This window comes from Neomonachus schauinslandi, chromosome 3 (assembly GCF_002201575.2).
Source record: "Neomonachus schauinslandi chromosome 3, ASM220157v2, whole genome shotgun sequence".
NCBI lineage: Eukaryota > Metazoa > Chordata > Mammalia > Carnivora > Phocidae > Neomonachus > Neomonachus schauinslandi.
In genome coordinates this window covers 127892025-127918339 of record NC_058405.1, presented here as the reverse complement: position 1 = coordinate 127918339, position 26315 = coordinate 127892025, and the positions used below count along the sequence as shown (strand labels likewise).

At 34.9% G+C, this 26315-nt stretch overlaps 1 protein-coding gene across 1 annotated transcript in view; it reads left to right on the top strand.

Moving 5' to 3' along the window:
* Nucleotides 1-25625, top strand: part of GALNT3 (polypeptide N-acetylgalactosaminyltransferase 3) — a 43693-nt gene extending 18068 nt beyond the window's left edge. Inside the window, exons 2-11 of the mRNA XM_021703144.1 lie at nt 1914-2534; nt 6423-6595; nt 11067-11216; nt 13041-13275; nt 13760-13877; nt 15556-15756; nt 18160-18291; nt 18480-18581; nt 23312-23464; nt 24538-25625. Of these exons, the coding sequence (XP_021558819.1) occupies nt 2023-2534; nt 6423-6595; nt 11067-11216; nt 13041-13275; nt 13760-13877; nt 15556-15756; nt 18160-18291; nt 18480-18581; nt 23312-23464; nt 24538-24660 (1899 nt within the window). The 5' untranslated portion in view covers nt 1914-2022 and the 3' untranslated portion in view covers nt 24661-25625. The remainder of the gene's footprint in view (nt 1-1913; nt 2535-6422; nt 6596-11066; nt 11217-13040; nt 13276-13759; nt 13878-15555; nt 15757-18159; nt 18292-18479; nt 18582-23311; nt 23465-24537) is intronic.
* The last annotated feature ends 690 nt before the right edge of the window (nt 25626-26315 follow it).

Genomic DNA, 26315 nt, shown 5'->3' with positions numbered 1-26315 from the left:
TATGATTCTTCCTTAATATAATCCATTTCCTTCCACTCCGAACAAAATTGGTGGATTCCAGACTCACTTTGTGTGCTAGTCTTTAAGTGACCTGCCAGCATCCCCTCCTGCTATTTCCTATCTGTGTCTTTCACTTGGACTGCCCATGTCTTGTCTTGCTTTTATGTCTTTGCATCTGTCATTCTCTCTTTCTCTTCTCTCTTGTCCACCTGCCTAAAAATTGCTTATCTTTCAAGATTCTGCTCACCAGTGTTATCTTTGGCAAAATTTCCCTAACATTTCTCCTTACCTCCCGTATTGCTTTCAGTCTTCCATCTTAGCACATGTTTTATGGTTGCATGTTGGCATGCCATATTTCCTACTAGTCTCTGCTCCTTGAAAGTAAGAGCTATCTTTAATTTGGTAGCCAGAGCCTAGCACAACATTTGATACATAAGAATTTACACAGCAACATTTGTGTGGTTCTGAAACTATTTATATTATGTCTTCAAATAATGTAAAAAGCTAAACAGGTCATTTTAATTCTTACATGCGGCTCTTGAAGCAACCCAAATTCAGTAATATTGAAATCTCATTTTTATGAGCAACATACATTATAATTGAGTTATCTTTTGAAGCCAAAGTGTCTATTCCATACATACATACCTACATACATACATATACATCTTTCCAAATAGAGGTAGTATATAGAACTAACTATTCAAGTTCTGCGTATTTTATTTATTTAGCTTAAAATGTCTTACTAAAGGCCAGAGAATCCATCTTACAACTTGGCTTTTTAATTTTAAATTTAGCAATATCTTTGGAAGAGAAACTGAATAAAGTGTCAAACGTAGTTTTCACTTCTATAAATTAAATTTGACTTAAAACATGTTTAGGATTTAGGGAAAAAGTCATTTTCCTTCCCCTTTGCCCCTGCAAATAGGATTGAGTATAATGGTGCATGGTATGTAATTATATACTGAAACCCCTTCCTATTGCCTTTTTTAAAACTTCATCATAAAGAGAATCAACCCTCACTGTGACTCAGGCTGTCATCAAAGTTCTCTTTTTTCTTTTTCTTTTCTTTCATTTTTGGTGGCCCATATTAGAGTTTAATAAACATGTTGCTCTGTTCTTAGGGTCAACTGCAAGCAGTATTTTATTAAACCAAATACTGCTTTTGTAACTCAATGATCTTTGTTGCCTTTTTAGAGTCACTTCAAGTAAAGCTTAGTGCCATCTTCTTTTTGCTGTTAGATTTTGTATTTGTGTGAGTTGTTGAAAATAGCTGTGGTTAAAGAAAAGAAAAGAAAATAGCTGTGGTATAAAAATGCAATAGATGCTCTTAATTTTCTAGTCTTTATTGGTTCTGTCAGGATTCACAAGTATTATCAGGTAAACAAATTTGAGAGCATGCCAGTTTATAATCTTAACTGATTCATTTGGAGTAGAGGTTCATACATTGAGGGCAAATTCCATAAAATAAAAGCCACTATTTTAGATGTATGCCTAACAGTCCCTATATACCTTTGCTTTCTTATGGATTTCCCTCTTTCTTTATAATCAATTCAATGAAGTCTTTTGGCCCCTTGGTCATTGAGTTAAGATACCTTTTTAAAAATTCTCTAAATTTGTTTATAAAAATAATTGTATGCCTATCATATAGTAAATATTAGCCACAGCTTACAAGGTATTTTTTTTTTACTGGAGGGAAATCCCTAATGTTTTATAGCCTTAATAGATTATAACTAATTATAGCAATGTGTTCTTCCAAAAGTGTAATTTCTTGAGGGCAAGATATTTTTGTATTTTTGTTAACCATAAGAGTACGTTGTTTATACCTTATGTTTAGTTGTTGCTTGAATGAATGAATTGACCCCTGCCTATAGGAATGAATAGCTACTAATGTCATTTATCATTTCTATTTATAGGTATTATCATTTAATGAAATCTTCTTGCCAGCAACTCTATGATAAAAAATATAAGTAACAGAGGAAACTATAACTGTTATTTGTCAAGTGGCAAGCTTTTAATGTCAGAATGGCTCACATAAAGCGACTAGTAAAATTACATCTTAAAAGACATTATCATAAAAAGTTCTGGAAGCTTGGTGCAGTAATTTTTTTCTTTATAATATTTTTGATTTTAATGCAAAGAGAAGTAAGTGTTCAATATTCCAAAGAGGAATCAAAGATGGAAAGAAATATAAACAAAAACAAGATGTTTGATTTAATGTTAGAAGCTGTAAACAATATTAAAGATGCAATGCCAAAAATGCAAATAGGAGCACCTGTCAGGCAAAGCATTGATGCTGGTGAGAGACCCTGTTTGCAAGGATATTATACAGCAGCAGAATTGAAACCGGTTCTTGACCGCCCACCTCAGGATTCCAATGCACCTGGTGCTTCTGGTAAAGCATTCAAGACAACCAATTTAAGTGTTGAAGAGCAGAAGGAAAAAGAACGTGGAGAAGCCAAACACTGTTTTAACGCTTTTGCAAGTGACAGGATTTCTTTACACCGAGATCTTGGACCAGACACTCGACCTCCTGAGTATGTTGAAGAATATTCATTGTTTACTGTTTAACATTAGGGTTTCTGGGGAGGGGCATTAACTAAGGAATGTGCTTGTTCTTCAGCCACACTGAGGCAAATATCAACAATTGCTGTTTAATTTGTTTAATTATGTTTTTGTTTAGTATTGAGGCCAACCATATCTGTGCTCGGTGAGGCATTGCAGACATGAAAAGTTGTTACCTTACAAATTGGAAAACTTAAATTTTAGATCTGACTTCTGTAGAACCACAAAGAAATCCTTTATTCTTAAATGCTTTAGTTTTCTAATCTATTAAGTAGGGAATATGGGGCCGTTTTTATGGGAAATGTGGGAGGCGGAGGAGCTGTCTCGGTTCCTCTGTGTATTGCTATAGAATAAATAGAAATGTTTAAAAAAGTGCCAAGACTTTGGAGCTATTAGATAAGAATATTCTATGAACTAAGTCACAGACTTTGTGGCTACTTTCAGCACTGTAATTGTATTTCACAATGCCCTGTAACCTTTTGTAACCTTTCTTTTAAGGAACAATATTGTTAAACTGCTAATTCAATTATGATTTTTTTTTTCTCCAGAGTTTTGTTGAGTATCATATGTATAGAATTGTCTCCCTTTAGCTTCTGAGAGGCCAACATTGCTTTTTATGTCACTTTGTTTACATGTTATCTCAAGTACACAGTATTTTTACTATGGTTTCCCTCCAGATCCTACTATGCTCTCCTTAGTTAACCATTTTGTTATCTTTGAGGTTGTGTTCAAATGCTCTATTTGAATTCAAATAGGCTAAAATAAATTCCACCACTTTCAAACCACCGTTGATTGGTTGAAAATGTAAGGTAGACAAACTGCAAGCAAGCGATGCCTACATATTTGCTTTCTGGTTAAGATAGAATTATATTTGGAGGTGAACCTGAAGAAAAGAACTTTTATAGACTTAAGTCTATGGCTTCACTCATATTTTTCTAGAGTTATGATCATGAATACCTGTTCTAACTATGAATCACTCAATATTGAAGTTGTGTAGATTAGACTTCTGTCTCTCTATTCTAATCTGTGTGATTCAAAGTTAAGGTGCTCATCATTTTTAAATGAATGTGTGAAGAAACAAATGGATGTCTGTAAAATATTCTACCTTCATAACAAGGCACAGAATAGTTCCTTTCTTATGTTAATAGTTAAAATGCAGTATTGCATTTGACTGATTTGGGGAGAGGTCTTGACTAAAAAGCAATCCACATCACAAATCAAGAAGCATAATTTTTATTCTTTGATGTGACAGTCAATGTCAGCTCAAGATAAGTTTTTCCCCCCAGTATAGCATTAAGGAGCTACAATAATATTCACTAATGAAATTATTGTAAGTGAAAAACAACTAAGCACTCAAAAGAACCTTTTTTGGATAGGAATTGGATACCTAGAACTGTGAAGAACTGGTGAAGATTTAACACTTTCTTACTTTAAATTTAACCTATATTAGCAAGGAACACATTTTCTGAAGAATTGCTGATCTTTTCCATGCTCATTAAAAATATAGATCCAGGGTCTCCCAAAGGCAGATGTTCATGTAATAATTTAAGCACATATCTATATGTCAAATTTTACAAATGGTTTGACTGGGAATACGCAGTCAGTTTGGTAAGTTGTTTGATTTCACTACTTTAAATGACGTGAAAAAATTTCTAAAGCATAAGTTTAACATACTTTTTTATTGTTTCAGAATAATTGGGGTTTATAAAATCATACTGTGAAATTTTATTATCACTTGCATTAATGTTATAACATGACACCTTTACTTGGTATTAGTAGTTATCAGTTAAGCAGATAAATCCTAGCTTAAACTGAGGGAAAGCCTTGTAAGATTAAAGTGATCAGATTTTATTTATGAGAATTTTTGTGAGGTTTTATATTTAAAATTCCAAAACCTTTTTGTAATTCTCAGTTAATACTATGTTTATTAGTCCCATGACAAGTAAATGTAGGGAAATTTTTTTTTTTAATCCCCAAACTCCTCCCCAAAATGCTTATAAGACAATTAAGTCATAAGGTTTTTTTTAAAGGAAAATAGTATGGAGTTTTTAATAATTTTTACTTTTAGTTTATGTTGGTTTGTAAACCTTTATGTCTTAAAAATACAAGCTAATATTATTTAGTCATTTGTTTCTGTGTAATTGTGAGTCAAGAGTAATTATGAATAGGTAGTTTGTGTTTGGACTTTATTTCTAATTGGTAGTTTATCCAAAATTCAATCTAAAATAAATGGTTTGCTTTCATCTGTCAGTGAGGATGAATGTGATTATTTGCTTCTGATTATGCATATATATTTGAAATCATGAAGGCACAAGAGAGCAAAATCACTTTCACTTATAACTTTCCTCTCCTTTTCTTACTCAGCAGTGTTGACATACTCTGTTAATACTCTATCCTCAATCTAATTCTTTTTTTATCACTACAAATATTCCACCCTAAAGACCTCTTCTCAGAAAAGGATCTAAAACACATTCATACTGAGGTATGGCTATGAAAGTGATTCATGAGAATTTATAGGGTATCTCTCTTAGGGTGGCTTTCCCAGGCCTCTGGTATCATACTGGGGGCTCTGGTTTCTCCACGGACCCTCACAGAGTATTTGAAGCGTGCTAGACTCTTATCTCCATAAGTGAATGATTTACTTCTTTATCTTTGGGTTTGAACAGCACTGTTTGATTGTTCACACACTGTATTTGTGGTGCCTTTTTACTGTGTGGGAGGATTTTATACTCTATTGTCTAAAATTGTACAACCATTTATGATTTTTAAGTGAACTTAAAGATAGTTATTTTCTTTATTTATCTTTACCATAGACCACACATCTTTTGTGTCCTGGGGTCACTTTGTTTGGTTTTACGGTGGTCTGAAGCCCTCTACTATATGTTGTATCTTTTGATCCCCACCTCAACTCAGTAGGCAAGGGACTGTGGTCAGCTTCAGTCTCCAAGCCTGGAGACCGTACAGATCCACCCACACCTAACGGCTTCACATGAAGATTATTTTCATTGAGGAAGATGTTATTATAAAAATGAATTCAAGATTAATTTGTAACTAATGGGTAGTACCATTAATCAGCCAAAAACTACTTCTCTCCTTGTGCCCATAATGTTTCATAAGGTAACAGGATCACAGGACTTTTTAACGTGGATTTAGGATTTTTATTTAAAATTCTTAGGTTTAGTATTTTAAAATGCTAGGTCTTATTTAAATAAACTGTGGATCAGATTATTGGAGCAAAATCTTTAACACAGCATGGCATATGGTAGCAACTTAATAAGTCTTGCTGAGTCATAAACACCATAAAAAATAGATTTTATGGTAAGCCATTTTTTCCCTTTTGGTTCAAGTATAGATTAAGTAAATTGATTTTAAAAACATGAGAAATATTACATAGGAAAATAAGAATCTCTGCAAAGATAAATATTCATTTAATAAAGTTGCACTGTTTAAAAAATTGCAAGTAATAAGAAAAAAGGATGATTTCTACAAGGAAGGAGAAAAACTTGGTTTTTATTTGAGCAATGACAAGTATTTTCCATTTTTACAGGTTTGTGTCACTTGTAGGTTATTTTCCCTTTTTGAAATGCTATTTGTGTTTTATATTGTTGAGAAAACTTACAATAGCATATTTTAATCCTTGACATGTAATCTGTGTCAGTGGACATGATCTCTGTGTAAAAAAATTTGCTGTGATCTATTTATATTTCCATAGCATTAAGATCAACTTACATAGAAAAAATTTGTCCACTATTGTTCCTATGGTGATAAAGGTTAAATAATGGTAATTTTAGTAATGACATAGCTGTGCAATAAAGTAATAAAATTCGTAATTGTTCTTCTACTTCTTTGACTTCTTCTAGATGTATTGAACAAAAATTTAAGCGCTGTCCTCCCCTGCCTACCACCAGTGTCATAATAGTTTTTCATAATGAAGCCTGGTCCACGCTGCTTAGAACTGTCCACAGTGTGCTTTATTCTTCCCCCGCCATACTGCTGAAGGAAATCATTTTGGTGGATGATGCTAGTGTAGATGGTAAGAAAGCACATGCAAATTAGATTGTTTCCCAAGTAAATCCCATCTGATGTTGTCCAAAGTCTATTTTATTATATTGTACTCTCTGTATGCCACCTCAGAACTTGAATATAATACCTTGAATGGTAGGTATGATGGATGAAAGGAGAACCTAAGTGTGTCCATATTTAAATATTTTAGAGTTCAGAAATGTATGAAGTACCATGATTCATAACTTTGTAGTCCTCGGTGTAAGACTTTTATTGTAAGGCATCGTGGTTAAGAACACAAACTTAAGCCTTGAGTGAGGCTGCCTTGGTTTGAATCCCAGCTCTGGTCCTAACCAGCTATGTAACTTGGGCAAATTACTTAATTCCTCTATGTCTCAGTTTCTTTCTCAGTAAAATGGGGAAAATGCCATATTCCATCAAATGTATTGTATGATACATCATTAGTTTATTTACCACTTGAATAAAAAACCCTCACAGACAATTAAACAAAGATGCCATTGAGTATAAGAAGTTTCCAATTGTGCAGCTTAGAATTGAGGAAATACATAAGTAGTGCATAACTCCTAGGGTTGTTTTGAAGGTTAGATGAGTTAATATAAATAATATATTAATAATATAAACGAGTAGTTAAAAATCATTAAAGAGTCGCTACATTCTGTTTTACTTTGGCTGCTAAATATGCCAATATAGTTTACAAAGTTAGCTAAATTCTTTAATGCATTTATACTTAAAATTACCAGTCAATTGTCAGGTCCTAAATTATACATTTTAAATTGGAATCACAAAGCTAATCAGACAAATACCCTATGTTGCTAAATTTTCAAACATTACAAGTATTTTAAATATCAGTCAGATACAGATTATTTCAATGATCACAGAATTTATTCCTGAATGAGTTGAGTTTGGATCCAAATTCTTTAAGGTCAAATTCCAACTCTAATACTAATTAGCTGTTTCCTCATCTATAAAATGGAGATAGTAATACTCTTTCATCAAATCCAAAGCAACATCTATTTTAAGATAAACCATTACTTTACGTACTATGAAAAAAAAAGAAAAAAAAATACTGCTTGTTAAGTGACATGTCATCAATAACAAGATTTATCCAGACTTAAGAAATGATAATAAGTGAATAAAACATAAAATTATTAACCGGGCTTATTTAATTATTTCTACATACAATCCTAAACATTTCTATAATTTCAAAATATCATGAGTGAATTGAGATTATGTTTTGAAGTTACATTAACATCTAAGTGGAATAAGGTTGCTTATCACCAGAGATTTTCGACCTGGATGTGAAACCAATTCACCAAATGGGCAAGTTTTATAATTCAAGTCTCCTCCTCATGGGTAACACTACATACAGATCTCTGACTTGAATTTCCAGTCCTCCTACCCAGGTTATATCACCACTTAATTGTAATCAACTAATTTATTTACTGCTTAAAATGTTCAGAATTTTTTCTGATTCTTTCTACTTGGTCTGCAGTCCATAGAGTTTTAAGTGACATTTAATTAAGTTCTGCATGTCTCTCATAGGTTTTGTCGTTAAAAAAAAAAAAAATTCCTGCTCTGGTTTTGTGAGCTTTCTTCTCAGATGATTTTTATTTTGTTTGATTTTTCAAGCAGTGAGAAATCGGGGCCACAGTAAGGCTACTTGTAGTAAGCCTTCAGTTGAAAGTAACTTCTATTATTTAATTGTACAAATAAAATTAATAGATTTAAAGGAAATCAGAAAGAAAAGTGGGAGCCCTGGGTGGCTCAGTTGGTTAAGCATCTGCCTTTGGGTCAGGTCATGATCCCAGGGTCCCGGGATTGAGTCCCGCACCCCGCTCCCTGTTCAGCGGAGAGTCTGCTTCTCCCACTGCCTCTCCCCCTGCTTATGCTCTCTCTCTCTCTCTCTCTCTCGTGCTCTCATGCGTGCACACGTGTGCTCTCTCTCTCAAATAAATAAAATCTCTTTTAAAAAAAAGTGATATCCAATCATAATCTTCCTATTTCATTTTAATTTTTCTATTTCTCTCTTAATCACTGTCTAAATAAACATGTTTATCTAATTATATCCATGCCAGAAATCAATTTTGAAATCTGACGTTTTCATATAATATTAGCCCATTTCTTTCACCTTCAGAACTTTATTTTTGGTGACCATGATGGACCATTTTACTTAACCATTCACCTTTATTCACTCTACAGTGTTTAATGAATATCCTTGTGCTTGTGTTATTTTCCTCCATTTGAATTGTATCTTTGGGTAAGTTAGACTGCTTGGTCAAAGGGCCTGGATATATATATATTTTTAAGATTTTATTTATTTATTTGAGAGAGAGAGAAGGAGAGAGCATGAGATGGAGGGAGGGTCATAGGGAGAAGCAGACTCCCTGCTGAGCAGGGAGCCCAATGTGGGACTCAATCCTGAGACTCCAGGATCATGACCTGAGCCAAAGGCAGTGGCTTAACCAACTGAGCCACTCAGGCACCTGGGCCTGGATATTTTTATAATTCTTTATAATAATTAATAGTTTTCTTGGTGAGGGATATCTTTGCATACTAATGTAATTAATTTGTCTTACTGAATAAATGGTCTATCTAATGATGAGTACCCACTATGGAAAGTGTGTCCCTAGTCACTGTAAAGGAGTGTGTGAGGTAGAAATGATAATCCCTGATTTCAGTTGGTTTAGGGAAGAGCAGCAAAAATATGTGGCTAATAAAGTGACAAAGATAGGTAAGTCCCAATGATAGTAAAACAAAAGATAATCAACATTGTCAGAGCATAGGTCATGTGGTAAGCCCTGTCTTAAATGCTTTATTTGTATAGTAATTTTTCATTTTATCCTCCCAGCAATCCCCTGTGAGGGTGTTATTATCCCCATCTTAGAGATAAACTGAAGTACAGGTAAAATAAAATAACTTACCTAAGGTCACACAGCTAAAAGTAGTGGTGCTATAAATAGATAAACCCAGGAGAACGGATTTCACAGCTTTGTGCTCTTAACCTCACAAAAAGATGGGTATGGATGGGGACTGAATTTAAGGGGCAGATAAAAATGTATAGGAAGTTCAGAAGTTGTGGGTAAATGAAAAATTCCTTAACAAATCAAACAGTGAGACAGTTTACTGAAGGAATCTGTAGTGACTCCATTAAAAAAAAAAAATCCCATTAAGACCTTTGAAATGTTTTTATATAAGTTTTTATTTTACAAGTCAAATCTATGGTTAAAACAGGAATATCCATGATTTATATTTTAAGATAAATTACAATCCTGCTTGTCTTTCAGAGAATGAATTCTGAGGTACCTGAGAAGGCAGTTAAAAAGTTAGTCTGTTACTCTGTGGCAACAGTGTTTAGATTTATTTTCCACAGAAGTTGTTCCTGGACTCTCACCTTCTTTATGAATGTTTAAGCTTTGAATAAGCAACTCATTTATCTGTACCACTGGAGAATAGGGAAAAAAAAAAAAAAACATAATCACAGATGAAGTCATCTGTGCTTGCTTCTGAAATCTGGCAGAAGCAAACATCTACCCTAGGACATTTATTGATGTTCTCAGCATTCCCAGATCTTTTTGAGGCTCTACTATGAGCCTAAGAAGGCTACCTGAGGAACTATATTATATACTCAACAAAAAATCATGAATTTAATGGTGAAAAAGCAGACTTACGAAGTTGTTTCACGATATGAGCAACACCTGACTGATGTGATTAATGTGTTTTCTTTTATCTACTGTTTTAACTCTTGCTTATCATGTCTCTCATCCAAATTGGAATGAATATCTTAAATTATATACCCATTAACAAGATTTAGCCTGTTTTTAGCTTCATTCCTCACCTACATGCTCCCTTCTTCTGTCATATTTTTACTGGAAAAAAAATTGTGTGTCAGGGGACTCCAAAGCTTTCAAAAATTTTATGCTGACTCTGTAAAAATATTCCCAAACTGCGATAGCCTTGGACTTTCCTATTTGCCATTTTCCTTAATGTTTTGGTTTTAAATTATTTTATCACTGCCTAAGTATCAGAATCCTTTTGATACTTGTCATTTTTCTTTAAATTTCCAGATTTAAATCCCAATTTTAAAAAAGTGTCAAATATGTTTTTGGCCAAATTCAGTTTCCCTCACTCCCTTAGCTAATGTTCTTAGACCCCTAAATGAGTCTTCTTAACTCCTGAGGTCTACTCCATTTGAAGTCTCTGCTTTCTCCCAAATATATTTATTGATATTTCATGTACAGGAGAAGTCTGTGTTAAAACGTTTTGTGTTATAGTAGTTTAGAAGTTAAGATTTGCATATATAGCTATATTTTTTTCATTAAAGAGCTAAATATACAATTTTCATCTTAATGGAAGAGTGTGTGCAACTGTTAAGACAACAAATGTGGAGATATCGTTGCTCTGTGGTTTTTTTAATTAGCCTTCATGTGTTATATATGAATATAAACTTAGGAAGAATTAATCCTGATATTTTTTTCTTACAGAGTACTTACATGATAAACTAGAAGAATATATAAAACAATTTTCTATAGTAAAAATAGTCAGACAAAGAGAGAGAAAAGGTCTGATCACTGCAAGGTTGCTAGGAGCAACAGTTGCAACAGCTGAAACACTCACATTTTTAGATGCTCACTGTAAGTATATATGTATAGACATAGTTGTAACATTTTCCCTCTGCTTCCCTCCAATTTAAAAATTGAAGACGACTTTTCTTTAAATGACTAATTGTATTTTCTTTAACATCATTTTCAACTGGTGATTATAGCAATGATGGCCGAAGCAGATTACAGCTCTGGGTAGGAACCTCCTTTAACTTAATGGAGTTCTTACCTCCTCTGTGTTTTAGGCTCCTCAATTCCAGTATCCTTCAGTGACCAACTTCCCCAGCAAGTTATCCTTGCCTGGGCTTTTTTTCAAATGCTCATTCTGTCAAAAAAAAAAGAAAAAATGTTTTTCCTTAGTACTGTTGATTCTTAGCAGTTTAAAATGAATGAAAGTTTTGTCCTGGTCCTGATACTTTCAATTTCTGTATTTTAGTTCTTTTTTCAAAGATTTGCAGACTCCTCTTGTGCTGTGTTCCAACCTCTTCTGGCATTTTAAAATGAATATTATCAATTTTTGTTTTATTGCTACTGTTTTTTTCCCTTTTATTTTTAATGGTTTTGTTCTCCAGTGTCAATGATTTTAAAGAAAGTATATAGAATTTTTAGAGCCCATGTTTAAAGTACATGTTAGGGAGGGGCGCCTGGGTGGCTCAGTCATTAAATGGCTGCCTTCCTTAGGCTCTGGTCTTGATCCCAGGGTCCTGGGATCTAGCCCCGTATTGGGCTCCCTGCTCGGCGGGAAGCCTGCTTCTCCCTCCCCCACTCCCCCTGCTTGTTTTCCCTCTCTCCCTCATTCAAAAAATAAATAAAATCTTAGAAAAATGAAAAAATAAAAAAAATAAAAAAAATAAAGTGCATGTTAGGGATTACTAAAATGTCACTTAGTCCCTCAGCTATAAATTTAGTGGGTTATACTCTTTGTATGAGCATTTAGTTTTGAATTGAATTGACTAGCCCTTAGATTATGTTTGACCTGGCAAATGGTTTTGGTTATATGCTAATTGTTACAGAGGGCTTTTGGATTTGCTTGAGTCTCTTTTGAGCTATCATATCCAGTACTTTCTTAATACCTGGCTCTTAAATGAAGAGAGAGATGTTTAAAAAAGGAAATGGTTCATTCTCCAATATTTCCTCTCCTGGTCCAAAATTACAATTATGTCAGACTGGGCATTCTTCCAATCAGGCAAATGTATTTGATGGATCTCCATGATACCAAGTGGTCCTCCTAATAACTGCCAAACTCTGCCTGATGGGGAAACCTGGGTAGGACTGAATCTCCCGAATTCTGTGTGTTAAGTGAGCCTGGCCAGGCCAAGACTTTTTTATGGCATTCCTTTGCCCCCACTTTCCATTAGGGCTGGGGCAGGTTTGAATGGTCCTTCTCCAACTGCTGAAATCAAAATATTCTGACTCCTTGACTTATTTTCTCCTAAGACTCAGTCAGAGAAATGACGATTTTGATTACTACACCTTACTCAGGGAGAGTTTAATAAATCAGAACACTTCTGGGTTTAGGTGGCATGGATCAGCAAGAAGTTACGTTTGATTCGTAGCTCGTTTCAGAGGGAAACACAGCATCTGAAACTTAAATACTCCAGTGTCATTTTACTTCCTCACTAAGGTAAAAAAAAAAAAAAAAAAAAAAAAAAATCATCTCCTGTATACAAACTTTCCTAACTATGCTGAATCTTGCTTTACCCTCATCGCATCACAAGAAACCTTTAAGAAATCTCCTCGATGTTAAATGTTCAAAACACAATTGACTATTATTCATTTCTCTAAACTGTCTTCAAACAACAAAGGAGAAAACCCTCAGTGTTTTCATTGGATTGATTAGAATTATGTTCCTTCCAGGTGAGTGTTTCTATGGCTGGTTAGAACCTTTGTTGGCTAGAATAGCTGAGAACTACACAGCAGTTGTGAGTCCGGATATTGCATCCATAGATCTAAACACGTTTGAATTCAACAAACCTTCTCCTTATGGAAGTAATCACAACCGTGGAAACTTTGACTGGAGTCTTTCATTTGGCTGGGAATCGCTTCCTGATCACGAGAGGCAAAGAAGGAAAGATGAAACCTACCCAATTAAGTAAGATGATTGCTCTCAAAGTCTTATATGCAGTTCAGTTATTTAAACATGTAATCACTCTTTCTTTTTTACAGTTTTTGCCTCCAAGGTAATTCACACTAACGAGATAAAGAACATACACATTCTATGTAGGGAATAAAAAGCCATTTATATATATATTTACGCATGATATTACTGAGTAGGAAGTAGAAGTAAGTGAGGTCTTTAGTCTTCCTCATAATCATACTTCAAAATCTTTAGGCTTGGTTAGAAGACACTTCTTAATTTTGTTCTGCTGGGAAAAGGATATTTAAACTACTACCCTTCACCCCCACAAAACTTGACTCTGAAGATAGCATTTTTAGTTTTTATTAACCTTTGTAAAACTTTTGAAATTGTGATCTCTCTTTAATTTGTTTGGGAATTTGATTCAGTTGCTCTTTAAATAAGTTCTTCTTTCTTATTTAATTTTTATAACGAAGTTTGACAATGGATTATTTTTCAGAACACCCACTTTTGCAGGAGGCCTTTTTTCCATATCAAAAGAATATTTTGAATATATTGGAACTTACGATGAAGAAATGGAAATCTGGGGAGGTGAAAATATAGAAATGTCTTTCAGAGTAAGTTTATAAATATAGTACATATTAAACAGTAAAATACACATTTTGTTCTAATTGGCTGATACAGATTATCATAGATGTGTGCAGTCTTTACTTTTTGTGCTTTCTAAAATTTAATTGCTAGAAATTTTAGAATAAGGGTATTTCTTTTAAAATGTAACTCATTGCTGCCAATGTAACAAGAGGAATCAGTTAAATGCCTGTGTTCAGCCAATAGCACCAATTAATGCACTTGTAGCTACTGAATTCCAGCCAAGATAAATATAATTCAATCTAGTGCTTCAGGAAATGAGTTGATTATCAAGGGAGTCAGAATGGAAAAACATTTGTGTATAATTTTAAAAAGACGTTAACTCTTTGCATTAAATGAGCTTTTTTTTTTCCTATGCATATTAAAAGTTAGTATGAGAAACAAAAACTTTGGATGGTCTCCACGTACACTTATTTGATTTCATGAGTTCATTTTCTGCAATGACTCTGTCATTCATTTTTCATCTTTTAGACTGGAATGTAGTGGGAAAAGAACTGAACTAGGAGTTAGAAGATTTAAGTTTTAGTTCTGGCTTCATCACATAATGGCAATGATGATCTTAGCCAAATTTGAACTGCTCAAGGGAAGGCCTTTTTTTATTCATTTAAGTATTCCCAACCCCTAACACATGTTAGATTTCAGGCACAATTTGTTGAATTAAATATACCACTGAGTTTTCTCATTTGTTTAAAAAAAAGAATATGACCTCTTGCCCTAATACTAGCACAGACTGTTTAAACATGTCTTCATTTTAGATTTTTTGCTTAGTGACTACGGCAGAACTGATTGCTGTATTAAAGATTTTTAAGTGAGTAGGTATTGATTTAATAATTTCCCAAATAAGTTTTTTGACCCTCTATCTCTAAATAGGTATGAGTTTTTTATAATGACCAACTCCTTCACAAGACTGTACTTGGGTATTATCTGGAATTGTTTTCTTAATTACAAAATTGAATATGCAAGGGGTAAACAGAGTCTGGGTCCACTTACTCCAAGACTGCTAGTTCCTGCCATAGAAGAGAGAATTTTGGTCCAAGTGAAGTGACCATGTAGCTTGTGTAAGAAGGTAGAAGTCAAATACAAAAGAGCCTTTGGTCTTTGGTATATATATTAGAGAGCTTGCACAATTGTTTGCAAAAAAAAAAAAAAAACGTGGGGCTTTGTTTTTATGAAAGATCTGAAGTCACGATTTTATTTATTTTTTTTTTTTAAAGATTTTATTTATTTATTTGAGAGAGAGAACGAGAGAGAGTGAGAGAGCACGTGAGAGGGGGGAGGGCCAGAGGGAGAAGCAGACTCCCTGCCGAGCAGGGAGCCCGATGCGGGACTCGATCCAGGGACTCCAGGATCATGACCTGAGCCGAAGGCAGACGCTTGACCATCTGAGCCACTCAGGCGCCCTGAAGTCACGATTTTATTAAATTACTTTCTGAAAATATGCCTTTTTGTCTTTAGTTTTTGTACCATTTCATAAAACTGTTTTTTATTATTTAAGAATTTAAGTTGAACTGGAGGGGACAGAGACTATTTGTGGTTATAATAAATTTCTTTTCTATATTTTGTTTTTATTAGTAAAAGATGAACTTAAAAGCAGCACTTTGGTTTTGTAAATATACTGTAAATTAAACAAATATCATTAATTATCAGGTATGGCAATGTGGTGGGCAGTTGGAGATTATGCCTTGCTCTGTTGTTGGACATGTTTTTCGCAGCAAAAGCCCTCATACCTTTCCAAAAGGCACTCAGGTGATTGCTCGCAACCAAGTTCGCCTTGCAGAAGTCTGGATGGATGAATACAAGGAAATATTTTATAGGAGAAACACAGATGCAGCAAAAATTGTTAAACAAGTAAGTTAGAGCTAAATAATTAAATTACAATTAAAATCCACACCAAGTTCACATATTCTTTTATTTGAGTCAGTTCAAGTACAAAACATTGTAAAAAATTATGTTTGAAGTTGGTTTTTTAAACTCAAAATATATCTTATTGATGCCAGTTTTTTTCTCTTTTTAAGGAAAAGTCAAGTAAGCTGCTTTTTAAAAAAATTAGGCATTCCACTTGATGTTACTCTTTAAATATGGAAGATATTTCGTTTTTGTAACTGCCTTGGTTCAGGATTTTCCTCAAAGAAAAGTAAGATTAAGTGGAACTACTTTTAACTGGTTTTAGGTGATGCAATTAACACCTAAAGAAAGGTGCTAAGTGGCTTTTTGAACTGGGGATGGACACAGTGTCAGAATGTGGCAGGATAATAAACCAGGAATATCAAGGCTTTTTAAAAAATATTTTTTAAAGATTTTATTTATTTATTTGAGAGAGAGGGAGCACAAGCAGAGGGGAGAGGGGAGAGGCAGAAGGAGAAGCAGACTCCCCGCTGAGCAGGGAGCCTGATGCGGGGCTTGATCCCCAGACCCCCAAGATCATGGCAGACACTTAACCAACTGAGCCACCCAGGTTGTCCCAAGCCTTTTTTTTTAATTTCAAGTTCTGGTTGCACTGTTTGCTGGAGGGGTTACCTTGGCAAAGCCCCTTTGAGACTGTAGAATGGGATGACACTTCATAGGGTGGTTGAGAGGTTGGCCCAACATGGGGTGTGTGCTCAGCCAACCTTCTTCTTTCTGCTTCTCTGTCTTGAGAGGTGAAATACTTGCCTATCTCCCAGAGTAGTCATGAAATAAAGAAGTAAGTGTTCACAAATGTATGGCACTGTTGTTACTGACCTGTCATGGATAAAAGCTTTGCAGAATTGTGATGCTTAATACATTGGCACTGAGGTCCAACGGGTTCGATATTGGTTGTGGTAAATGAACTAGACGTTTTAGGAGTGTGCCTCAGTGAATGGCACCCAGCCCTTTTTAAGAAACAGTGCTGATTTGCAGGGGGTATATATTGAGATTAAAGGGCATTAGCATTTTGACTGTTACAACCAAAGGTCTGGTTACCTCTTTCCAGCTTTTCTTTGGTCTCCAGTATCTCCCTGTAACATGTTAGTAAGATGCAAAGTCAGAGCACTACTGGATTAGATGTTATCTGTTTATGTAAGGCTGGCAGGACAAATTGGGCAGACTGTGTACTGCACACGGGTACTTGGCTAAGCAGGCAGGTGGACGCTAACTACAGCTTACACTCCCTTGTCACCCACAAAGGGGCAAGCAAGCCAGTAAACCCTTGTTTTTACCACAGGGCAAACAGATCTTGTGATAAAATGCCTAAGTTAGCCAGAAGTCCTTTAGAGTTTTACCCTTTTTGCTAAAACCCCTGGATTCAAGACATTGATGTTGGCAGAGAAAATATTTACCTTAAATTGAAATGGTAAGCGTTAGTGTTTAAACTTTATATATATTTAGGTACTAAATATAATTTTTCTTTAAAATTTTGCCTATAGACCAAATACCTTTTCAGTTTAACAGTGTTCTTTAAAATTTTTTTTTCTTAGTCTTTTTAAAATAAAGGAAAATAAAATGCAATTGATTAAAAACTTGCCTTTTTCTATGAATATTTTGTTATTGTTAAGGAGTAACACCCTTAAAACTAGAAAAAAATTATGCCCCACTGTGTTGTCTTTTGTAGTCTTGACTAGAGAAGAGATACGAATTAGATTGTATTGGCAACTGTTTCTTTATTTTATTTATGTAATTTTTTTGAGAGAGAGTGGGGAGGGCGAGGGACAGAGGGAGAGGGAGAATATATATAAAATATATAAGTAGCTTAAATACTCAAGCTTATCATTTCAATTAAGGTTAAATATTTTCTCTGCCAACTTCGATCAGTGCAGAGCCCAAGGTAGAGCTTGATCCTACAACCCTGAGATCATGACCTGAGCTAAAATCAAGAGTCATGCTTAACTGAGCCGCCCAGGTGTCCCGGCAACTGTTTGTTTATACCTGCTTCCTCACACCTCACTTCACAGATAATTTTTGGGTGTAAAATGAGGATCAATTTTGGATTCTCCCACTACCATTTCTCTAAAGATCTTTGCCTCAGTAAGGGAGGTTTGATAGCACAAAGAAAGAATAAAATAGGCTTAAGTCAGCACCCACAGTGGTAACTTGATTCTCTTTCAAGGCAGAAACAAGCAGGGAAGCGTACTTGTTGCCTGAATAAATGGTGAATGCAGTTAAATTGCATCTTGCATTTTGGCCCAGAATTCTTTTTTTAAGACCCAAATATAAATACAAATCATAGCATCTGAACTCCTTTGTCAGTGCTGTTTTGATTAAGCATTCTTTTTACTTCTCATCTTTCTCCAGAAATCATTTGGTGATCTTTCAAAAAGATTTGAAATAAAGCACCGCCTTCAGTGTAAAAATTTTACATGGTATCTGAACACTATTTATCCAGAAGCATATGTGCCAGACCTTAATCCTGTTATATCTGGATATGTGAGTATTTTTGGCTCCTTTTTACTTGGTATATGCCTCGCCACAAACATTTATGTGGTTCAGGGAAAATTGGAATACTTTCTGGTTTATGGCTTTTGAGATTTTACATTACTATTGAAATTAATTGAAAAAATATATCAACCACATAGATTAAAATTTTTTTCTATAACTTGAAAATTTTCCTTCAGATTAAAAGCATTGGTCAGCCTCTGTGTCTGGATGTTGGAGAAAATAATCAAGGAGGCAAACCGTTAATTTTGTACACATGTCATGGCCTCGGGGGAAACCAGGTGAGCCCTGAACTAAAAGTCCTCCCTTTTCACTGACACAAACACGAGTAGGTTGTTAGAAGTCCCAGATCAGCTTTGTATTCAGGTAAATGGCTGTTTAAAATGTTTTAGGTTAAGTTTGGCAATTAATATTAAAGTTGCTGAGTACTTGATTTTGACTCTCCTTCTGACTCTGAAAACAACTTGAAGTGGCTTATCCACTCAGTAGAAAGGCAGATGAGAAAATAATAGAATAAAGCCATTTGAAGTTAAAAAATGGGATCTTCTAAGTAGATCTTTGATGTTAGGGAACTACTGGCAAGGTGATTTTGCAAAATTATACCTAAAGGCTATATTTACTTAACTGCATTCAATAGCAAATTATATTAAGTGCTAATACCAAAAGAGCAGTATTAGAAGTTATCTTTGTGGGTCATGATATTATTTCAATATGTTGTTAAATAAGGGCATGTTCTTGATTATCCTTCACTGATGATATATCTGCTTGTTACCACTCTTTAACTGTTTCAACAATCAAGACTCAAATGTTACATGTCACTCTTTGGCCTACTATGGGTACAGAACTTAGGAAAATATCATTTCTAGTATTTAGCTTCCTTGCCTTGCCTTTTACAAGTTAACTCCTGGAAAGATTGGACTCTCATTTGTTCATTCAACAAATTCACTGAGTGACACCTGCATGCCAGATGGATATTCTGCTGGGTTCAAGCAATTTAGATTTTGACTCCTTCAGGAAATCTACATTTCAGCGCCAGTGGCTACAGTCAGCCTGAAAAGATCTGGGATAAAGCATTCAGAGTACTTCAAGAGTATGAAGGAGGGGGGCGCCTGGGTGGCTCAGCCGTTAAGCGTCTGCCTTCGGCTCAGGTCATGATCCCGGGGTCCTGGGATCGAGCCCCGCATCAGGCTCCCTGCTCCGCGGGAAGCGTGCTTCTCCCTCTCCCACTCCCCCTACTTGTGTTCCCTCTCTCTCTGTGTCTCTCTCTGTCAAATAAATAAAATCTTTAAAAAAAAAAAAAAGAGTATGAAGGAGGGCATATGAATGAATTAGACTGGGTGCCCATACATTTTCCTTGGAGAGAGGACATTTGAAAACATTTTTTTGGAAGGTGCATAGGAGTTAGTGAGGTAGCTGATGGGAATGAGAACAGGATGAGAAGAGTATGAAGAGGAAGGTACAAAGGAGAGGAGCTTGTGTGTCTTTTTTTCTGTGAATTGCAGGTATTTTGGTAGAGAGTCCAAGATGGGTGTAGAGGATTTTTGCAATATTAAATACTTGTGATGTCCTATTTTAAGAGGATGGAACTTTGGTGATGTCAGTTTTAAGAAGAAAGAGTCAGTTTATCTCCTGGTCTATCCTCTTTCATGTTTCTCCCTACTCATTAGCTTCAGCTTAATTTAGTTCCAATCCCCACTCATCTAAATGAACCAATCTACTGAGGGTAGGTGACGCAGATGCCCAGAAGCTGTAGCTAGTGAACAGGTTCCATCTCTGGATGATTAAGGTGTAATTCTGAAATGGGATGAAGATACACACACAGATATATATATATACACGTATATATATATATACGTGTATATATATATATACACATGCATATATATCTATATACATGTATATGTCTACATATGTGCATATGTGTGTATGTGTGTATGTGTATATATATACATACATATTTTAAAATTTCCTTCTATATATTAAAAGAAAAATAATTATATAAATAATCACAAATTTTTTGGAAATAACACTGGACTATGCTAGTTAAAATTAAGGTTTTGGACAATGAGAATTATTTTGTCATTTGTAAAAAATCTTATCACTAAATATAAATACTTAGAGACTTTCCTCAGGCTTCCTCTAGCATTACATTTATTTTATCATAAAAATTGAAAATATATGTTGTTTTATGTTTTTCTCTTGTCATTGCCATGAAGATGTTTGTATAGTCTTGTCTCTAAAATAATTTGTAAATTATAAATACAATATAGCTGTCTTTTAAAAATTCCCTTGGGAATGGAGAAGTAGGTCACATATTCTTTCAATAAATATTTGTTTAGAGACTATAATGTCACTTGCAGTGTTACCGTAGTGAAAAAGGCAAAATCTCTACCTTGTGGAGCTTGTGATCTTGAAGGAAAAGAAAAAAAATACGTAATTTTGGGCATAAAGAAACATGAAGCAGGATAGGTGGTTAATGTGAACCTGGGGAGTGGGAGAGGGGTTTGTTTTCAGAGGTTCAGGAAGACCTCTTTGAGAAGGCGACCTTGGAGCAAAGCCCTAAAGGGATTGGAGAGGAACTGTGTTCTAGGAGGGGCGTGTCCTGGCAGAGGGAGTGCAAGGCTAGAGGCCGGTGGCGGGTCAGTGGAGGAGTCAGAAAGCTAATGTGTGTCTGCAGCAGAGTGGTCCAGGAAGACAGGGTGGGAAACAAGGTCAGAGACATAGATAAGGGGCCTGGTCATAGAAGGCCTTGCAGGCCTCCCCTAGGAACTTGGATTTAATTCTCAGTGTGACAGAAGCCATCTGAGGGTTTTGAGCAGGAGAATAGTATTTCCCGGTTTATATTTTAAGAAAAAAGTCTTCTGATTTCTAGCACTGTAATATAGCCATCAATTTTTTTTTTTGGTTTATTTCCTTTAAATTTTTTTTTCAGTCAAACATTGCCTTTAAACTGCTCTGCAAATTTTATTCCTTGAGTGCTAAGCGTTTTTGAGATATCATCCAACTTGATCATTTCTTTATGCTCCCTTTTACTGTTTTGAGCAGATAATGATATTTGTATAACATGAAACTCCATTGTAACAGTATTTGTATATGCCAAGTAATAGTAAGTATTTTGATAATGTGACTGTACAGACCAATATACTGGTGCAGGGCAGTATAAGTCATTATGACTTTGTAACACTTAGTGCTTTGCTTCGTTGGCTTCCTATTCCAGGGTATTTGTCCTGGTTCTAGCTTATGTCTCTCCAGTGTTCCCAGGGAGCTAACTACATATTCTTTTTGGTTGCTTAAGTATCTTCAACTACTTCCTATTCCTTATAACTTGCCTTTTAATGATTTTTTTTAATAACGTGGGTGAAATAAAATATTGGACAGACTTTCCTACCACCTTTGATATCCTAAGATTTATCTTTCTTGAAGAAGTATAGCCAAAATGCGGTTTTCATGATCTACACTCATTTTCATTCAGTGTCTCCATCTGAAGAACTATCAGGTTATAAAAATGATGGATATATTTGTGGAAGGAGCTAAATTAAGCATGAGGCCAAGACCAGGGGAACTCAAGATTAATTCAGCTAATGTTTGTGGAGTGCCTACTCCAATACACATAAAGGGTTTAAAACAGTCCCTGCTTAGCACATAATAAGGGCTCAATAAATTTTAGTGCTAAGACTAATTATTTCATTATTGAAAATCCATTATGTTCACTTATTTTGCCTTTGGAGTGTCAACATTATGGAATATTTGATTTGTAATGGATGTTATTACTAGATACGCTGCCTGGCTTTGGTCTGTGGTGAAGCCAGCTAGCTACACGCACAATTCCAATAGAGTGCTATAAAAGTTATTTCTGATGTACTATAGGAACCCTGAAAAGGGTGTAATTTTGTTCAGTAGGACAAGCTCAGGGAAACTGAAGAAGCCAAGTAACATTTGATTTGGCTTTTCAAGGATAAAAAAGGAATTAGCTAGGCAGAGAAGGATTCAGAAGGATATTTCAGTCAGCGCACAGTAAAGCAGTCTTAGACTTATGGATGCATATGTTCTACATTGGTAAAATTGTTTGAAAAGAGCATGGTGTAGAGTTCAGGCAGTGGTTGATGTAAGATTGAAAATGGAAGAGCTCATGTACTAGTTAAGGAGTGTGGACTTCCTCTTAGCAACAGTAGTGACTCACTCAAGTAAGGGAGGTAGGACATCAAATCAGTGTTATGAAAGACTAACTGGCAGCCAAGTGAAATTATAGAAATTGCAGGTTAGCTGGAAGTACTACAGTAGAGATTCTGAGTGCTGGAAAAAGAGAAGTGAGGTACAGAGCAAAGTACAATGGTGACATCTGACAGGGAAATTCAGTGGAACTAAGGGGCTAATTAATTAATTGGACATATGGGGAGAGAGAAACATTAATCCTAGTAATAACAGCTAAGATGAATTAAAAGCTTACCATGTACCAGTTATTTTTCTGAGTGTTATACATATATTAGCCCTTTTATCCTCATAACCCTGTGGGGCAGGAAAACTATTAAATTACCCATTTTACAGGCAAGGAAACTGAGACATGGAGATTACCTCATTTAATTGTTCCTAGTGTAAGTGAAAATGCCATTAATTGAGATGAATAAGAGAGAAGGAACACTTGTGGAGAGGAAGAGGCAGTTAATGTGCTTGCTAGAAGTGTCCAGGTCCTTTTCTGAGACGTACCTGTCCTAGCTAACCTCCATTCCACCTGATAACTTCCCACTTCTGACACGGGAGGGAGACATTACTTTTTTATGTAACTACCTGTGGTGATAGGCTAGAAAAGGGTTATAGCATCTGCTGTTGTAAAAGCTCAGCTTATATTTCTAATATCTATTTTTATTATATTATTTTGTTGAGTGTATACACATGACTTCATTATTCAGTGAGTTGCTGGGTTTTTTTTTAATTACTATTATTGGACCATTATTTTGCAGCTGAGGATACAGGGTGAGGATACAGGTCAGTAATAGCATTCTTCTTTTCACAGTATTTTGAATACTCGGCTCAACATGAAATTCGGCATAACATCCAGAGGGAATTATGTCTTCATGCTGCTCAAGGTCTTGTTCAGCTGAGAGCGTGTGCCTACAAAGGTCACAGGACAGTGGCCAGTGGAGAACAGATATGGGAGATCCAGAAGGTACATCAGTGCAATTAATTCACCCCTTTCTATAATTATTTTGATTAGCTCTAATTGCTTATCTGGGAAAATGCATGAAACATAGCATTATTAATGTTATCCATCAGAATTTCTCTTTTTTTTTTTTTTTTAAAGATTTTATTTATTTATTTGAGAGAGAGAATGAGAGAGAGAGCAGGAGAGGGGGGAGGGTCAGAGGGAGAAGCAGACTCGCTGCCGAGCAGGGAGCCTGATGCGGGACTCGATCCCGGGATTCCAGGATCATGACCTGAGCCGAAGGCAGTCGCTTAACCAACTGAGCCACCCAGGCGCCCTGAATTTCTCTTTTTTAGCTTTGTTGTGTATGTCTACCAATGTGATGAGAGAATGTATCTATGAATTCAATACTCTTAGAAACAAGTTGTTTAATGAAAGCATAACTTATACAGATCAACACTTTTGTAAATTATTAATAATAGTTGCTCATATTTGTCTCTTTAGAGTCTCTTACAATTCTTCTGGCAACAGTCACATATTTTTTTTTTATAATGGCAGAGAGACAAAAAAATCATTATCTTTTTCTCACCTAAAGTGATTCATTTCTCCTGTTTCAGTAGTTTTTTAAAATGAATTTAGAATTGAGAGAATACAAAAAAGATCCTTCCTGTTTTTAAATATATGCGTTAAGGCTTAGCTGGAACATAGCAATTCTTACCTAAAAATTGTTCTGTGCCATACTAGAACACTAAAAGACTGATTTTTATAACTTATAAAAAGAGTTTGTCACTTACGGATATACCAGTGGAATGGTTCTTATTTGAGAACCGGATTCAGACCTTACTCTTCATACATCTCTTTATTTATGTAATACCTCCTGTGAACCGAAAAGTAGTGGTATAAATGGTATTGTTCACGCCAGAAACCAACAAGATTTTATCAAGACAAGGTTGATCTGAGAACGATTAAAAGTTAACTGTGCACCTTTGGTATGTGAGTCTCCCTTAGCTTCGATGAGACCATAATGTAGTTTTCATATTTATCAGTTAACCATGAGTCTTGAAATTTAATGTCTGTTGTGTTTCCTTTTATTCTAGGATCAACTTCTATATAATCCATTCTTAAAAATGTGCCTTTCAGCAAATGGAGAGCATCCGAGCTTGGTGTCATGCAATCCATCAGATCCACTCCAAAAATGGATTTTTAGCCAAAATGATTAAGTGTTCCTTAAAATTAAGGAGTTGAAAAAGGAGATATTCTTTCTCATAAAACTGTGACTAGGCATACACTGTAGTTTTTGAAAATTATGCAAAAGCAGCTAATTGTAACTTATTCCAAGTGCATTTTTCTTATTTATATCTTAAAATGTCTATGTAGCACTGCTACAGAAATCTTTTAAGTTTCCGTTTCAAAGCACAATAACTAATAATACCAAAGACTATTTTGAAATGTCCAGATGTAGGGGAAGAGATGTTTACAGTATGATGAAAATAATTTTCTAAGTAAAGTGATATATGTGTGTTTTGTACACTTAAAGATATGCATAGCTCCATTCACACACTCACAATTTAAAATATTTCTTCTAGTTTTTGGGGGGAGGGAGAAAGATTTGATACCATATTTTTTTAACTACATAGAAATGGATCAGTGAAGGTCAAGCATTGGCCTTTGTGTATAAACCAGGAAATTTTTATAGATCTAGAATTTATTACATAAAAATGCAAGTAAACTTTTTTGCCTTTTGTTTACTTATCTGTCATAGGTTTCCTTAAACATGAAATTAAATGATTAAGGAGAATATTTTTAACACTTCAGTATCTTGGCAAATTTTAAAATATTTTTTAGTCTGAAGCCCACTTGACTTAAAGCACTTAAATCTTGCTTAAAAGATATTTCTTAAATAACTATACTATATGTTTTCCCAAAGCAATATTTAAAAAAAAAACTGTAAAGTACTATCTGTTGAAAAGGTGTCTTTTTCCTTTCTGCTAGTCCTTTTTTCTTACCAAATTCACTAATCTTGAATGTTTGTGAAATTGAATTTCAAATGCAGAATACTTGACTCATTTAAAAGCTAAATTTTATTTGTTACTGATTCAATTTAGATTGTCTTTGTAAAGAATTTTTTTCATCAAAAAAATCCTTCTATGTGGAAAACACAATAAAATGAATCCTTATCACTTGTAATTACTTGATTTAAATTTCTTTCTTCTTTTGGATAAAATATATAATTCATATTAGATGGGGGGGCATGAATTTTGTATACTTAATTTAAGTACCTATTGTAGAGCCGTCAGATATTTCTTAAGGAAAACTCAAGTATTTTGTGGTAATGGCATAAAAAATGGGGAGTGGAGGATTCTATGTTAGATATTTTGAAAATTTTGTACTAATTTCTGATATTCCTTGAGCATCTAATAGAGTAATTTTTAAAAAATGTGATGCCTACATAGATTTAACACTTTTCTTTTTGGTCCATTTTATATAGAGATCTCTTGTATTCTTATTTAAGAAGTAAAGTATGATTGGCTTCATATTTTAAATGTTGCTGAGCCTCAGTTGTACAAAAGAAAATATTTTTAAATTATTGGTTCCTGGGGCGCCTGGGTGGCTCAGTTGGTTAAGCGACTGCCTTCGGCTCAGGTCATGATCCTGGAGTCCCTGGATCAAGTCCCGCATCGGGCTCCCTGCTCAGCAAGGAACCTGCTTCTCCCTCTGACCCTCCCCCCTCTCATGTGCTCTCTCTCGTTCGCTCTGTCTCAAATAAATAAATACTCTTTAAAAAAAAAAAAAAAAAAATTATTGGTTCCTTCACTTCATTGTTTGTAACTTTGAACTTGCATTAAAAGATCTGCATTCTTGGGGACTTGGGACG